This window comes from Colletotrichum karsti (assembly GCF_011947395.1).
Source record: "Colletotrichum karsti strain CkLH20 chromosome Unknown Scaffold19, whole genome shotgun sequence".
In the NCBI taxonomy this organism is placed as follows: Eukaryota; Fungi; Ascomycota; class Sordariomycetes; order Glomerellales; family Glomerellaceae; genus Colletotrichum; species Colletotrichum karsti.
The window spans coordinates 710330-727587 of NW_024065919.1; the positions used below are offsets into that span (position 1 = coordinate 710330).

At 50.6% G+C, this 17258-nt stretch overlaps 4 protein-coding genes across 4 annotated transcripts; 3 read left to right on the top strand and 1 right to left on the bottom strand.

Annotated features, from left to right (window-relative positions):
* Positions 1 to 1639: 1639 nt before the first annotated feature.
* CkaCkLH20_06547 (trichothecene c-15 hydroxylase) lies at positions 1640 to 3426 on the top strand (the record flags this gene model as incomplete). Its single annotated transcript, XM_038889264.1, has 5 exons — positions 1640 to 1714; positions 1771 to 2562; positions 2633 to 2947; positions 3015 to 3181; positions 3261 to 3426. 5 exons carry the CDS (start codon positions 1640 to 1642, stop codon positions 3424 to 3426), a joined length of 1515 nt encoding a protein of 504 aa, XP_038745562.1.
* Positions 3427 to 4248: 822 nt separating this feature from the next.
* Positions 4249 to 10875, top strand: CkaCkLH20_06548 (ino80 chromatin remodeling complex protein; the record flags this gene model as incomplete). Its single annotated transcript, XM_038889265.1, has 4 exons — positions 4249 to 4430; positions 4486 to 7026; positions 7076 to 7426; positions 9996 to 10875. 4 exons carry the CDS (start codon positions 4249 to 4251, stop codon positions 10873 to 10875), a joined length of 3954 nt encoding a protein of 1317 aa, XP_038745563.1.
* Positions 10876 to 11936: 1061 nt separating this feature from the next.
* CkaCkLH20_06549 (FAD binding domain protein) lies at positions 11937 to 13608 on the top strand (the record flags this gene model as incomplete). Its single annotated transcript, XM_038889266.1, has 4 exons — positions 11937 to 12193; positions 12253 to 12569; positions 12633 to 12765; positions 12825 to 13608. 4 exons carry the CDS (start codon positions 11937 to 11939, stop codon positions 13606 to 13608), a joined length of 1491 nt encoding a protein of 496 aa, XP_038745564.1.
* A 1134-nt stretch (positions 13609 to 14742) lies between these two features.
* CkaCkLH20_06550 (aminotriazole resistance) lies at positions 14743 to 16540 on the bottom strand (the record flags this gene model as incomplete). The annotated part of the gene is made up of 5 exons (XM_038889267.1): positions 14743 to 15012; positions 15087 to 15272; positions 15336 to 15482; positions 15538 to 16201; positions 16272 to 16540. The coding sequence occupies 5 exons, from the start codon at positions 16538 to 16540 to the stop codon at positions 14743 to 14745; spliced, it is 1536 nt and encodes a 511-aa protein (XP_038745565.1).
* Between the last annotated feature and the right edge of the window lie 718 nt (positions 16541 to 17258).

Sequence of the window (17258 nt, forward strand, 5' to 3'; positions counted from 1 at the left end):
TGAGGGGTTCGGAGGCCGCCTTCAAAGTAACAAGCTGTGAGACCGGATGGTCGTCGGAGTCGGAGAGCACACGGAGCGGCGCAGACTAGATCGCCGCAGAAAGACACAGACACGGAGAAGACCAAGTTGAGCGAAGAACGTCGACGTCAGGATCGGGCTCCGGGTCGGGGTTTCGGGGGAAGGAATGCGCATGAAAGGTGAGCGACGGGAACAGTTGGGTTGCGAGGGACGGAGGAAGCTGGCAATGGTGGGGCAGGGCACCCCCTTCCGCGGGGTCGTCAGAGGGCGGCAGGGCGGCAGCAAGGACGCCAGGTTGCATCGACCAAACAAGCGCGTGAGCAGGACCCGCTGACGTAATTTGGTCACAGGATGGGTCTTATCTCTGCATTTGTTGCACAATTGATGCACGAGCATCTGTGAGTACCTAAATAAATATTAGAACACTTCTGACAAAGAAGAAGAAGAAAGCACGTTGGATAAATTGTCTTCCATGAGGAACTTCCCATGCGGTACATCAGAGTTTCGGACCCTGAACGGCCCTGGGTTGATAAGATCCCACGCGATTCAAAATGAGTCCCCTTCAACTTAAGATCTACCAACATCTGACGAAACAAGCTCCCAGAGTCCCAAAAGCGGCGGCGGCTGCACGGTCCAGTTCGCATCAATCACTCTTGACTTATGTAATAAGGCTGACTAACCTGGGAATGAAAATAGCATGATATGTATTTTGAACTTCTGTCACTTCTTCGCTCTGTTGGTCGCCAACAACCTTTTCATACTGCGCCTACCTGCGAAAGACCCCGGCATCGTCTAACTCATCTTGGGAGGTGAATCGCCGTTGAGCGGAGCCGAAGAACCGTGAACGATGAGGTTCAGCCAGGATCGAGACAATCAGGCCCTCGTCGTCTCAGGAGCCTACTTGCACTTTCTCACAAAAAGCTAACGAAAGCAGCGATAGCTCATGCCCCATGATAGCGAGAAGATAACAGGCCTTCACTACCGTCACTATACTATCGGCTCAAGCGTTATGGAATATTGATAAAGTGGGTACCAATCAACCCGATCGCGACCTCTACCGCTTTGGCGAGAACAGCCTCAAGACCTCCAGATTCAACTGATATCTCATGGCTGATGTCTGCCTTGTGCGCCAAAGAAACCTGGTCACCTGATCGCAAATACAGAATGGGGAAATCACTGCCTCAGTGGGATCGAGGTGGCTTCTGTTCCAACTTCAGCCTGCCGCATGTAGCCCGCTGCCGAGGCTGCATCCGTCCGTTTTAGGAACCAACACACATCATGCAGCAAATAAAGCAAGTCACAAGTGTGATTAGCAACACGAGTGTGATGAACCCGACCCGCTCGCTGTGCCTCCCCCCTTTATCGTTGGTCGCCTTCGCTCGTAAGCTCCCTCATCTCGAGTGTCAGCGTCGGGGGTGAACAAAACCCGCGGTCGGTGGACGAAAAGAAGCCTTGAACACAGTGTCTGGACTCGAACCGACCAAACATCACTTCCATATCGCGACATCAGTCATTTCACTAGCGCCAACGCCATCCAGCCCGAGCCAGGCTTCGACAGCGCCGGCTTGACGCATCTGCACTCCACTCACCAGCGTTACCGTCTGCTCGGTACATCTTCGTCATGTTACAGCTTCTTGGAACCAACGGTCGAGCACCGAGTCTCTCGATCGCGTTGCTCACCCTTGCAATTGGACTTGTATGTTGTCGATCCCTGAACACCTGGCGCGATGCTGTTTAACATCTCCATATTAGTTCTTGGCCTACTGCCTCGGCTGGTGCTTCTACCAACTCTTCCTCAACCCGCTGCGAAGGTTCCCGGGCCCGAAGCTATGGTCCGTATCGAACATACCCTACGTTCGCATGTACCTCGCCGGCAATGGCCACCGCCGAATGCTGGAGCTCCATGAGAAATACGGTCCGATCGTGAGAATCGGGCCCGATTTCTTGTCGATCAACCACCCGGACGGCATGCGCGAGGTCCGCGGTCACCGTAAGACCCCCGCCGGCGAAAACCCGAGGGATCCCGTCGAAGGCCGCTTCAACTACGACAACATCATCGGCTCCGATCGCTTCAACCACCAGCGCATGCGCCGGTCGCTGGCGCACGCCTTCTCGGCGCAGTCCATGCTGGAGCAGCAGCCCATCATCATGCAGTACGTGAATACGCTCATCGACAAGTTGCACGAGGAGGCGCGGGATGGAACGCGGCCGTTGAATATCACGAAGTGGTTGAACTTTGCTACTTTTGATGTGATCGGCGACTTGTCGTTCGGCGAACCTTTTGGGTGCCTCGAGAGCAAGACGTATCATCCGTGGATTGAGACTATTTTTCACAGCTTCAAGAACCAGGCGTACATGACCAACATCCGCCGGCTCAGCTGGCTGGAGCCCTTGTTGATGTTGGCGATACCGCGGGATCTGGTCGTTAAATTTGCCAAGCACAGGGCTTTTACTCACGAGAAGGTGAAGAAGAGACTCGCGCTCGGGGAGAAGCGCCCTGACTTCATGGAGGCCATGGTCAGCAGATCGGAATCGGCCGGAGGCGTACGTTCAAAACTCGATGTCGGCGACGTGGACCATGATGTGTTCTGCAGGCTGACTCCGCGATGTGCAGGCCATGACCTTTGATGAGCTCGCGTCCAACGCCTCAGTACTCATTATCGGCGGCTCCGAGACCACAGCTACTTTGCTGTCCGCGGCGACGTTCTTTCTGGCAACCCATCCCGAAACTCTTGAGAAGCTCAAAGACGAGCTTCGCTCCACCTTTACATCGGAGGGCCAGATTGACATGATCAGCGTCCAAGACTTGACGTACATGCAGGCCGTATTGAGAGAAAGCATGCGCCTGTATCCCCCGGTTCCCAGTGCCAGTCCCCGGACGATCGCCGAGGGGGGAGATACCATTCTGGGAGAATATCTTCCCGAGGGAGTAAGTCGCCGACTTCAAGTTCGACGTGGGTGAGTGATGTGTTGCTAACAGTAGTTTAACTGCGTAGACGACCGTTGACGTGTGGCAATGGGCTATATATCATAACCCTAAGCACTTTTCACGCGCTGAAGACTTCATCCCTGAGCGATGGCTGGGCGATGACCGCTTCGTCGACGACGCCAGAACGTCACTCCAGCCCTTCTCTACTGGACCTCGTGATTGCATTGGGAAGAAGTAAGTGTAAAGTGTGGTCTTCGAGCCCCCAATCATATCTCCAGTCGGCGCAGACGGGCACCCACTGACCACGTTACAGTCTTGCGTACGCCGAAATGCGCCTGATTCTAGCCAGACTGATCTGGAACTTTGATATTCGCCTATCCGATGATTCGCGAAAGTGGTGCGACGACAGCCAGGTCTTCGTTTTATGGCAGAAGCCCGACTTGAACGTGTACCTTGTGCCTAGGAAGCTTTCGGGATGAGAGGGACTGGAAAAGAGTCTGTCCTCCTGCAAGTAGCGCTTGTTTGGATATTTGACGGTGAATCTAAAAATATAAAGATTTGCGCCGAGAAGGCATGGCCGCATTGCGGTCTCTAAGTGCCGCGCGGCTAACGACCTTATGTGCTGCTCGTGGTGGTGATGGTGGTGGCAATGTTTAATCGCCAGTGCGTCTTTGTATACCTAAGGCAAAGGGCGTCCGCGTTAAGCTACCTGATATTGTGATATATATAGATATAAACCAATTCAAGCTGTAAACCTCATTTCCCCTCCTATTATGCCAAAAACCAGTAATGTACCTGAGCAGAAGTGTCCATTATGTTGTGTGACATGTAAGCCAAGACCCCATTGGACGACGCCAGAGCGTCAACGTCCAGGGGTTACCTTATGTGCTCGTGGGGTGGAAGGGGGATGGCCGCCGAGGAAATGCTCATGGAATTTGGCCCTCATACACGCTTCTAATCGTCGGTAGCATTGCTGCGCCCTGGATATGCATACGGAATTGCAACATGAACCAGTCTTGGCGCGGGGTGAAACAATGAGTGTCGGTGTTGGTGGGATTGAAAATCACTGATCCCCCTTTTGGCCGCCTAATGCGCCATGGCCGCAGAGAAGGAGGCCGCACCAACACGATAACGAGGTCTCTTCATCAGGCATCATTGTTTCTAGCGGCGTATGCCCAACAATATACTGATCGTAGCATTTTCCTTCCAAATTGTTATTTTTCGAATCGACGAATGTCTCCCTTTCTTACAGCACGATTGCAGACGAAGTACCAACTCAGCACGACTCCTTCTCGCACAAGATGTCATCGTCAACAGCTGGTCCGGATGAGCGACGAAGTGCCAAAAACTTGGTGAAAGACATTGCCAAAGAACATGGATACATCGGCGAAGAGATTTTGCTGGGTATTCCAGAAGACAGACGCAGGATGATCGAGGATGCTCTTCTCAAGAAGGATCAGATGATCGGATCTTCCGTCATCACGTAAGTTTTCAACAGTCATCACTCTCTCGAAGAGGTGAGTAACACGAGATGGTAGGCTAGCGAAGAATCTCTACTCAAGCAAGGCCCGATTCGTCTTCGAGCTCCTTCAAAACGCCGACGACAACCAGTACACCAAAGCTGCCGCTGAAGGCTCGGTGCCCTTTGTTCGCTTTACGGTCTTTCCCCGAAAGATTGTCCTCGAATGCAACGAAGATGGTTTCACCCCTCAAAACTTGACAGCTATCTGCTCGATTGGAAAGAGCTCCAAGACCGGGGCTCACGGGTACATTGGAGAAAAGGGTATTGGCTTCAAGTCCGTCTTCATGGTGGCCTGGAAAGTTCACATCCAATCGGGGCCCTTCTCGTTCTCTTTCAGGCACAAAAATGGTGATTCGGGGATGGGCATGATTTCACCCGTATGGGAGGACATCGAAGAGGAGTTGGAGTCGCCATTAACAAGAATCACTCTCCATCTCCACGAAACTGGCGACAAAGGGGCAATCCGAGCGCAGTTCGAAGAACTGCAAGAGACGGTTCTAATGTTCTTAAGAAACATTCGAAAGGTCGTCGTCAGGTTCTACGACCAGGATGGACAACAACTGTCTTCAGTCACACATACGCTCACTTATCCGCAAGAACACCGGGCCAGACTGCAACGAGTCGAAGTCGTCAACGGAAAGTCAGAGGAACAGATCACGCATTTCCATATAACACGTCACGATGCAGATGGCCTTTCCCGGAACGAGAGCAGGACTTACTCCGATGCAGAAGAAGCTTCTCGGGCATATGAAAAGTCCGAAATCGTCCTCGCATTCCCGCTTTCGCATAGTTCGGCGCCCATAATAGAGCCTCAAGACGTTTTTGCATTCCTCCCTGTGAGGAAAGTTGGGTTCAATTTTCTCATCCAGGCCGACTTCGTCACAACTGCCAACAGACAGGATATCGTCGGGGATTCTTCTCGAAACTTGAGCCTCATCCCAGAAATCGCGAACGCGTTCATAATTGCAGCATCGCAGTTCTGCGAATACGCCACCTTGCGGTACGAATGGCTAAAGTACTTGCCAGATCGTCAAGACAACTCTCGAGCGAAAATTTGGGATGACTTAGTCGATGCTATCTCTGGAAATCTGATCGATGCAAAAGTGTTTTACGACAACAAAAGTCTAGCATTGCGAGATCTATCAGACCTTTATCGTCCAGAGGAAGCCCACTTCGACGAATACGGGGAGCTTCTCTTGGACGATGGTAGCCCGGGACAGGTAATCTCGCGACACTACAGCAAAGTAGCCCTCGATACTCTAGACGACTACGAGAGTCTTACGTCCATAGGTCTCCCGCAGGTCAGCAGGTGGTTGGAAGCAGATCTCAGAGATTCAGCGTCATCACGTATGAAGTCGCCAGAAACCACAAAAGACTGGCATGAGCGCACAGCAAGGCTTCTGAACTCTGCCTTGGCCTACAGTCTCCTCTTGTATGGAAGATCCAGGAATGAGATATCGGAGCTCAAAGCAATGGATCTCATACCCCTTCAAGACGGATCCTGGGTCTCTGCTGCGCCGCCAGCGAACATTTACTTTTCTCAAGTCCGCGGCCTGAATATACCTTCCACCTTGGGCTTAAGGCTAGTTTCGAGAAAGGTGGTAAGTCCTCAACGACTGAAACTGTTCAAGTCTCTGGGCGTCAAGACCGCTTCGATCAGCCGTGTGCGAAAGACAATCGTAAATGATTACGATCCAGACGATGACGTGATGGGACATCTCACCACCGAAACCTCAAGAGACCACCTGGAATTTCTCTATCTAACTGAGAACCTGACGGACGAGAAACTTTCGTACCCGGACATCCTTGTTTGCGACGACGTTGGACTGCTTTGTCATCCGCAGCACGCGTACTTCAACAATCATGACACCGAGGTTCTCAAATCCACACCCCCTGGTCCAAATCCTGGAGATGGAGCACCAGGGTACTTTTTCAAAGCATTTCTCGACAATGCATACTTTGATGACCAGCCGGATACTCCAGACAACCAAACGATGACATGGTACGAATGGTTCAGCAAAAGATTGAAAGTCATGACGAACGTCAAACTTCCATCAAGGGATGGGATATTGCCAATGGATTTGAAGTATGTTCATGAATACAGACCGGAGAAGTTCTTGAGTTGTCTCGTTGAAGGTTACGCCGCATCTCACGGCCTCGAGGATCTAACGCTTGAGGGCATCGGCAGACTTCGAGGGACAGATGTTCTTTGCGTAGGAAACCATCTGCGTCCCCTCGAGGACACTTACTTTCCTGCGCGACCGCTGAAAAGTCTCCTCGCAAGATATGTCGATGAAGACACCGTTTTCCCTTGGCTTTGGCTTGACTCCGAAGAGATTTACGAGACTCCTCCACCAAATTGGAAAAGATTTCTTTCAAGACTTGGAGTCGGCTTATGCGAAGACCACCTGAAGTTTGCACTCGACATGCTCGAATACTCTGTTGGCGCTTTGTCGCAAGACCCCGTGGCTTCTGCAAGGTTATTCGCATTATATCAATACGTACAGACGCAATATCAAGGATCTGATAATCGGGTTGAAGCTGCGGACAAGATAAGGTATAGTATGTTCCAAAAAATTGGTTGTATCGTTGTCTAACAATAACAGGGACGTCTTTTTAACACAGAAATGCATCTATATACCACTTCAAGATGGCAAATGCAAATGGGTGCTCCCTGACGAGTGTGTCTGGAGCGCGCCCTTCGATATGGAGGGCAAATTTGCCCTGGAGCGGCTATATGAGCCTTGGCTGAGCGTCGACCACGTTACAAGCTCCGTCTGTATGAACTTGTTCAAAACCACGATCGGCGTCGAAGACTGCAACTGGAGCATCCTTGTCGACGAGCTGAGAACGCTCAAAAGAATGGGTTGCGATGACATTGATAGGATCAGAAACATCTACCAGGCTTTGGATGATCTAACAAGTACCCTCCTCTCAGTTGACATGGAAGAACTGCGGTATGTATTTTCTAACTCTTCCTGCCTACGGTCCATTGTAGCTGAGCATAGTGAAGGGCGACATTTGAGAGCGAAGAATTGGTATTTATGCCAACGGATTTTGATGTTTCATGGCACAGCGTTTTCCAATGCGTCTGGTCTGCTGCAACCAGACTGAGAGGACGAGTTTCAATTGATGATGACTATGAATCATTGAAGGACTTCTTCGTTGAAAGTCTAGGCGTCAAAACGTTAGACCTCCAAATGGCTCTTGATGAGCTGAGGCACACTGCAGATGGAGGTTCAGCGACAGTCTCAAAAGTCAAGGATTTGATCTGGGTAGTCAATTCTTTGCTTTCGGAAGCGCCTCATCCGCAACCTAGCGACTTGCGACAGACTCCATTTCTCCCCATTCAAGAACCCAACGGTCATACCAAACTACGAACGGCAGATACGGATTTCTGCATCGTCGACCGCGATGCATTGAGGAGTTCATTCGAAGGAAGGGTCAAGTTTCTTGATCTCAGTCTGAGAGAAGTGGCAGTGTTACGTCCGTTCATTGAATGGATGCAGCTAGAGAACCGATATCTATCCCGCTGTGTCAAGGAGATCACCTCCTTCCATGGCGGAGGGGCAGTTCGCACGGTGAATCCACAGCGGCAGATACGAAATCGAGCATATGCTATTCTTAGGTCAGTCATACCAGTGCTCTGTCTGTTGCAGTTGACCTATCGCTAAACTGATTCCAGAGTTGCGGTGCATTTTGACAGCCCTCGCTGTCAGGGTAGACGAGAGACAGACGCATTTTATGCTACTCTAAGATCGGCTGAAATACGTGAAACTGACGGGATCTCCTCAGATCTTTCTCTTGTTCAAGATGGACGTTCGCACGTTGTCGAGGGCAAGAGAACAACACTTCACATCGAGGACAGCCAATCAAGTCTGAAGGTCTATGTGCCGCGAGACGAAGACGATCAGGAGTACATGTTTACCAACGTGCTTCCACGCAAACTTCTCGAATGCGTGATGAGACACCCGGTCACGCACATATCTCAGGGTATTACAGAGAGCATGGTGAACTCAACAAAAGCAATCATGCTAGCTCCAATATCTAAGCTTGATAGAGCTCTTGAGGACAGTGGCATAGACTCCATCGAGTTTGCAAATGTCGACGAGTCTCCGAGTCTAGGTGCAGAAACAGTTTTGGACCGTTCAGCAATTATCGTGCATGACCAAGGCGACTTCATCACGGACCATCACAATCGTTCCGAATCAGAAGATCCAGAGACACCCGGCTCCTCTGTGAGCTCTGATGAAACGCCAATCAGGAATGAAACGGAAGATGGTGTTAGTATCGTCGGCGCAGTTGCACCATACAGATCAACCGCCACATTGCCACGCACCTTCGTGTCGACGACGCGATCCGCTTCGCCGGGAATGTCTTGGAACACTGCCAGGATTGACGAGTCTCCCTATGTCGCTCTTTTGGAGAGAGTCATTACTGCAGCAAGAATGAGAAGGGACAACGCCTTACCATTGTCGGGCTCGCTTGGTATGAGCCAAGCTCACGATGGCCTTCAAGCCACCAATGGCCAGACAAGCTTGGAGCTACGTTCAGCGAGTCAGATTGAGAGAGACTGCAAGATCGGCGCTGCAGGGGAGCTGTTCGTGAGTAGTACCCTTGGATCATGGCTGTATTGGCGACTAATTAGGCCTGCCAGGTATTCGAGTTGCTTTCTCATGCGTTGCAAAGCCACGAATTCTCGAGAGAAAACTGGAAGAGCAACATCCGGAGATACGTGACTGTTCACCCAGAGTATGCGAATATGGAGCCTTGGAGCGGCCGAGAAACTTCGGACATTGTCTACGAAGACTTCGAAGGGGCTTTGACAGCTCTTTTTGTCGACAGAGGGTACCTACCGACGCATCCATGGCTTTCGAGCTCACGCAGGCCGAAGTACTTCATCGAGGTCAAAACGACAACCATGTCATGTGAAACTCCGTTCTACATGAGCAAAGCTCAGTATCAAAGAGTTAGTCTCCAACTTGAAACCATAACTTTGTCAATTCAAGAAAAAGCTGCTAACAAATGATTCCACATGAAGATGAGGGACAACGTCTTGACAGACAATACCGACACAGTTTATGTCATTTTCCGGGTTTTCAATCTTGGTCGGCCGAATATGGGACTTCGGGTGTACATGGACCCTGAGACGCTGAGAGTATTCGGCCAACTGGAATTCACAGCGGAAAGCTGGTCAGTTGTACCGGCATAGAGCGGGACTTGAGTTGTTGTATATGTCACTCTGTGTCTTTGACTCTGAAACAATAAAATAAAAATGGTGCGCAAACCATCTTGCCCTTATTAAGTTTCAAAATGCATTAAATAACAAAGGTAAGGCGTGGTATGACAGGCAGGCATCAGCTGAGCTTGCAAACGGCAAGGCGTCTAATTCTGATTTGGCCACGGACAGCAAACTTTGTCTTTGCTGATGGCACATATTGCGGGGCATTCTGCAGCAACCTTGCAATTTCTACGCGTTTTCTGGTTTCTTCGCATAAGCGATACGGAACTTACTAAGCTGTGTAGCAATTCTCACTCCTACATCAGTGGTGAGATTTCCCCGCGAACACAGATTGCAACTCCTTGCGAAAGCAACAACATGGCTTCCGAGGCAGCAAAGCTCGCAATTCTCATCGACGCAGACAATGTGCGGCCCTCGGTGGCTGGTCCATTGCTCGCCGAAGTCGCCAAATACGGTACTGCCTTCGTGAGACGAGCCTATGGTGACTGGACCGGGACCAGCCTCAAGGGCTGGAAGGACCAGCTCCTCACACAGTCGATCCAGCCCGTCCAGCAGTTCGCATACACTCAAGGAAAGAACGCGACGGACTCTGCCATGATCATAGACGCCATGGATCTACTCTACACCAAACGCTTTGACGGCTTCTGCCTCGTTTCCAGCGACAGTGACTTCACTCGTCTGGCTTCTCGGATACGCGAGTCCGGCCTCGTTGTGTATGGTTTTGGAGAGCACAAGACGCCTAAGCCCTTCGTCTCGGCATGCGACAAGTTCATCTACTTCGAGAACATCATCCACGATGAGCAAATCGCAGTTCCGCCTGTAAGCCCCGTCGTCAGCAGCCCGCCGCCGCAAGAGCGACCGCAGTCTACCCTGGTTAAGAGTGACTACGGCCTGAAGAATTTGCTGCGAAAGGCAGTTGAAGCAACGTCAGACGAAGATGGCTGGGCGAACTTGGCCAAAGTCGGCGCGCTCATCACCAAACGGCATCCCGATTTCGACCCTCGCACGTTTGGATACCTCAAGTTGGGCGATTTGGTTACCGACACTGATCTTTTTGATATCGATCGTCGGAGACCTGGAGAGGGAAAGGCAATAGTGATGTATGCGCGCGATAAGCGCTCAAAGCGTGTGAACGAGCCTTGGCGGCCAACTCAGTTGATATGATGCGCCTATGAGCACAGCTTCTGACTGTCAGGTTGCTTGTGTTTGATAGTTGGATGGCGTACATAGATTTACCACAAGCAATTTCTGAGCTTCATGTTCATTCTGCCCACAGTCTGCGAAATGTCAGCTGACTAGAATAACATGGCCTGTCATGACGAACCCCCATGCTGCTACCGGCCAAACAACGCCAAAAAGCAACAAAAAACATACAACACCAGGTATTCGCTGGTCGTCACCGACCCAACTACTAATCCGGCCCTCATTGGCTTGTCTATGGGAGAGCGGACGGGATCCCGAATTTTCCAATGGGTATGGTCGTATGTGGTAGAACCATGAAGCCTAGTTGGCTAAGTAGGCTCTAGCAAGTGACTACTCACCCTAACCCATCGTGAGTTTCCATGTTTTTCCCAAGTGTAATATTTGTGCTCACAAATCAAAAAGAACTTGACGTTACACTTCATTTGTGGAGGTTGACTTTCTATGATCGGCCCACAGGAAGCTCTGAGTTACGAAACAGTCAATAGTTGTCGCAACTGACAGGTATCAAACTCTACATTCTAATTGTAATGTAGCATGAACGCAAGACCGCCGCCTTCAAGCGAGGCGGGCATCACTCAGTAGGCTGTCGGGTTGCGGACGCAGTAGGGGGCCGTTAGCGGGGCGCTCGAGTCATACGTTCATTCTAGGATCGACGTCGGGCGCGGCAGTCCGTAGTGGCCTACCATCCGGGCTCGGCATCGTTGCCAAAGAATAATACGGTCCCTGCAGTATCAAGGCCGGGGAGATGTCTCCAGCTGGAAGGGAATCTTCTCATCCTTGTCTTTTCTCAAGCCAATGTGTGTTCGGGCTCACGGTCGATTCTTCTTACCGACAACGACAACGACAACGACATTGATAATCGTTGCGTAGAAGACATGTAAGGACTATATAGACCTGCTATTCTTTCCACGGCGTTGAAGTTCAGTTAATCTTCCTCTCTATCAAATCAGGTCAAAGTGAGAAATCCACGCCTTAATTCCGACTACACATTCATCACTCACACACGGATACCTATTTTGACAATGTCACCGGAAAAGCGCCAAACCACCGTTGTGATCGTTGGCAGTGGCCTCACGGGCCTCACCTTCGCTTTGATGATGCAAGGCCTTGGTGTCGACTACCTCCTCCTCGAAGCTTACGGCAGCTGCACCCCCAACATTGGCGCCAGCATCGCCCTGCAGCCGCAAGGTCTACGCGTGTTGCACCAGTTGGGTCTCTGGGAAGACATCCAGGACCTCTGGCAACCCGTGGTCAAGACCGCTTTGGTCGATGTGGAAACGTAAGTGTTCTCAACCCGACCGTCGAAAAGAAAACGGGTCACTAACATGCAACGACCAGCGGGAAGATGCATTTCACCGACACTACAGCCATGCTTAAAGAGCGCCATGGATACGGCGTTGGCTTCTTCAACCGACATGACTTGGTGTCTGTGCTTCACAAGCATATTCGCGAGAAGAACCGGCTGCTCGTCAACCAGAAGGTTGTGCGCATCGATGGTCTCGAGGATAAAGCTATTGTGCACACGGCTGCTGGAGATGTGTTCGAAGCCCAGATGGTGCTTGGTGCCGACGGCGTGCACTCGTCTGTTCGGAAGGAGATGTGGAGGAACGCCGAGATGGCAGGGCCTGGCATAATACCAGAGCAAGACAAGCAAGGTCGGTGGTGGCACGCAGACGGCTTTGACGATGTCCCCCGAAGGAAGCTGACTTGTCATCTAGATATTACCTGCGACTGGGCTACCTGCTTTGGGGTGTCAAAGCACACCGAAAAGATGTCGCCCGGTTTCGTGGGAAGCTTGACAGGGAATGGCTACAATGCTGGCTGGATGAGAGGAAAAGGAGAGCGCACCTTGTAAGGCCTTCTGCGACTTGATCCTCCGCTGTTCTTATAACTAATGGCGTCCGCTGCAGTACGTTCTGGACATTCAGGCTTCCCGAGAATATGCGTAAATGCACTTACGACACGATTCCTCGTTTCACGAAGGAGGATCATCGGATGGCCATTGAGAAAGCCAAAGAGTGGGCAGCCAAGGCCCCGAGAACCGGCGGTTTGGACGTCGACTTTTCCAAGCTCTATGACGAGCGTGATCCTGAGCACAGTGGAATCACGGCCTTGCCTCATTTCGTCCTACGGAAGTGGCATTTCGGCCGAATCGTCGTAATCGGAGACGCGGCGCACAAGTTCAACCCTTTGCCTGGCCAGGGTGGTATGAACTGCATCGTTTCGGCGGCAACCTTGGTTAACTGCTTGCAGGAGTCTCTGGGAGCCGAGATGAAAGTTTCGGCCGTGTGGATTATGGCAAGCCTCAACAAGGCGTTCACCGATCTTACTGAGATCAGGGTCCCGGCGGTGCTGGACGCAGTCAACAGAAGCGAAGACGCGATGAACTTCACGGGATGGAGCAGCTCGATGAACCGCTTCTGGTTCAAAACTCTCCTGCCGGTGCTGCCAAACTTCTACCACGCCGACGGGGCATCCAGCATGTTGAAGACTGGTAGAGCACTGAAGGGCTGGGAGTTACCTGACGTCGCCCACACCGTGCTGTACGATGACGAACAAGAGGGACTAGTGAAGAAGAGCAATGGGCTTGACAGCAACATGGTGACTGCAGCGGCGGTGCTAGGCGGTGCATTTGTCGTCGCGAGGGCTTTGCAACAGCATTCAAGCTTCGTCGCAGGAAGTCTGAAGGTGTAGCCGGAACGAAAGCTGCGGTTCACAGACAATTGAAAGGAGTCGTTTTTCGGGAAGTAAAGAAGGGCGCAGGCGCTGAGTTATGGGAACCATTTGCTCGCGAAAAGCACATCCTGATGGCTTGCCTCGACGATAGTTTTCCTAGGTCGCGGAATATCTTTTGGAGAATCGAAGTGTTTGTGCGAGCTTTCGGGCTCTCAATCCCAAGCGTATGTGTATACTTCATAAACTGGTCGACTAGAATGTGCTTCTGTTATTAGGATAAGGCTTCAAGAATCGGTTTTCCTTAACATTCTTTAGTCGACTAAATAAAAGCATTAAATAATATCCTATCTCGACAGTTTCAGCCGAAATACATCTACTCAGCAAGCTTAAGTCTGCACAGCCACATGCGAAGGAGTCTGTTAATGAACATGAACTCCCGAAAGTTCCATTTAGCAGCGCAAGATAGTAGAGCTCCCGGCCTAGCGTCGAACGAGAAGTCGTGGGATGTCGCGGCAGAGGTGTGTGGAAGCACGGATACGGAGTGGCCCCCCAGTACTACAAGCGGCGACGGCGACATCCGGGATCGGTTTTGGTGCACAATTATCTTCTGGATGGTCTGCTGACTGCAGCTGCACAGGTTTAATACTGAGTAGATCATAATTCCAACGAGCGAGTTGATGCAAAGCCGCCGGCATGTTCACATAATTTAACTCACTGATGACGTTCTGGTCACAGGTAAATTCACATTCTCATATTCTTGGAAGCTGCAATTTGCTCTCTATGTGTTGACTTGATACAAAACATCTATATCGTGAGGCTTTAGTACTTTACGAAATTTCACCGATCTCTCGCTCCTGTTCTGTTCTCTTCACGTTCTCTATCGCATTTCGTTCTGCTCTAGAAGCCTCCACAGGTTAAACTATATGAAACTACCGTAACACCGAGACTTACTTATTCCGTCGATAGGAACCAAAAAGTCTAATGCGGCCTTCACACCCAGGCTCTGTTCTGATTGCCCCTTAGGGTATCATGTGAATCTAACATTTGCGGATTCATGCAATAGCAAACGGTGGTGAGAGCGCAACAAATCAGCCTCTAGAGATGCCTGCTGACTTTACAATCGAATTCAATCAACAGTTCGGAGATAAGGTGCTAAACTGCATGACCCTGCGTCTTGATCCTGAGAAACGGCACAAGAAACATACTGATGAAGGTACTCCCCATAGCAAACCAAAACGTTGCCGCGTACGGCTCAAACGAGTCATAAGCGTAGTAGCCTGAGATGGCAGGATTCTTAGACATACTATTGTAAATAGCTGTGCAGATCCCAAGGCCAATAGTGACAGAGAGCTTCGAGACTGTCTGGAATATAGATCCTGCGATAGACTGCTGAGATTTGGGCAGTGACGAGACGACGTACATCTAGAAATCCAGTCAGCAATACAGCTATAGCAATCCGGATAGATTACATCTGGGTGGTGATTTGGAATAGTTACATTAGCTACGTTGAACTCAAAGTCAGCTCCTATCACGGCGATCACGAGGGCCGGAAACGTGAATGCCCAGTAGGAATCACCAGATCGCTGAACAGCGACAAGAAGGAAGGCCACTGTGTAACTAGCCGCCCCTATGCCAACCAGCAGTCTATTGGAGATGGCATGAAGCACCATACCAGCGAATATCTAAGCAAATAGAGTGTATTAGCAAAATTGTGTATGTGTACTTCAGGGGTCTGCAAGACCTACGTTAGCTAAGATTCCGCTGACGGCCATTGGAAGCATGTGCACAGCCGTCATCAGGGCAGAGAACCCAGAGAGCTCTTGAAGGTACAAGGCGACGAAAAAGGTCATGGGTGGGAATGCCATGGACCCGAGGAAGACAATTGCGATGAGCTGCAGGAGTTTAGCACATATGTCCAGTCAGTTTGGCGACTCAGCGTGCTCATACCAGAGAAAACTCTCTATCACGCCAAATATCCATTGGCATGAGTGGATACGGAAATCGGCACTCCCACCACAGGAATGTCATAACGAGTAGAAGTCCCAATATGATAAAAGTGAGAACGTACGGCGTCTTCCAGCCCTGAGGAGCATCGGGTCCGATACTTAGACCGGTGGAGAATAGACCAATACCGACAATGGCCAACACTGCTCCAACGACATCAAACTGCTTCAGTGACTGAAATGACAGGGGTAGTTTCTTGGTTTCATCGGCTGGAACGGTGAAGCAAGCGAGAATAGTAACCACGAAATAAATGATAGCAAGCAGCCAAAAGGATGCGCGCCATCCAAAGAGTTGCGTGGCAATGCCGCCGAAAATGGAGCCAAAGACGAAGCCCAGTGGATTGCCGGCGCTCCAGCATGCAAATGCGTAATTCTTCCTCCTATACGGCGCCTCGTAGATGTTCCCAAGGATGCCTTGACCGGCGGGGAGGGATGCAGACACCAAGCCCATCAGTCCATTCAGAGTATCCAGCGTGACTCCGTCGCGCGAGAAGCCCGTCGCCAGGGCAAGCACGGCGAAGAAGAAAATGCTGGCTATGAATATGGATCGCCGACCAAACAGATCTGCCGCTTTGCCAAAGAAGAGCAGGAAAGAGCCCGACGTCAAGCTAGCAAGCATGTCAATGCCGGCACGGATACGTAGCTCTGACAGTATAATAGTAGAGGAGAGAGACTTACGCCGATGAAGCCGTCATCCATGTAATCTCAGAAGTTGTCATGCCAAGGCCAGCCTGTACAAACGATGAAATGACGATGGTGCATCCTTGCAGGACATTTGGCATGGCCACGCCCATGGTCGCAGTTATGATGAATAGAATTTCCTGTGATGTTGAACCAAAACATTTTGGTCGAGCATTAGGTTTGGCGGCGCGTAATTCCGTTGAGCCTTGCTGGCTTTCACCATCTTCAGTTCCGGGAGATGGGATAGACTTGTCGGTTGTGGCCATGATGAATGTGGGAGAGAAGTTGGAATTCAACTGTCCTCGATGCGAACACTTCTTTCTCTCGATCAGGATGCCCCTGTATTTAAAACAACCAACAATAAGCGTATTTTGTCGGGTCGATTGACTTATATATTTGGAATGGCTGGGGACCTGGATGAACTGCAACGCCTCACTGCGCATATGAACTCATACAATTCAGTACGTTCTACATCCCGCAGACAGTACATATTAATATGTACTTTACAGATTCAGCCACACATTACCTTTACACATTACCTTTGCATCACTTGCGCCAAGTGTTCCCTGAGGCTTGACCATTTGTGCTAGATACGATGAGACTGCTCTTAGACAGCCCGCGCTGAAGATTCGCGGCAACAGAGCACGAGGGGTCTGTCATTTTCGAACTTGACCAAGCTTCGTGATTTTCGTCTCAAATAACTTCACACTTCAGGCCCCGAGGTGTCGGGATTCTGTCCAATGCCTTTGACCAGAAGGCCCAGGGCTGATCATGAGCCTGGACACCAAATAGCCTGAGCAGATTGCAGACGAGCATGCGGGATCAAATTGTTAAAAATAGGTCTTCAAAAGAGAAATGAGAGTCTGGAACCGGGTTTGAATGTCTTGCGGTCTCGATTCTGTAATGGGCAATGCATCGGAGCTCATCGTCATTGAACTCGCTACTGGCTTGTTGAAAATGAAATCGTATTTTGCATTGCATCAA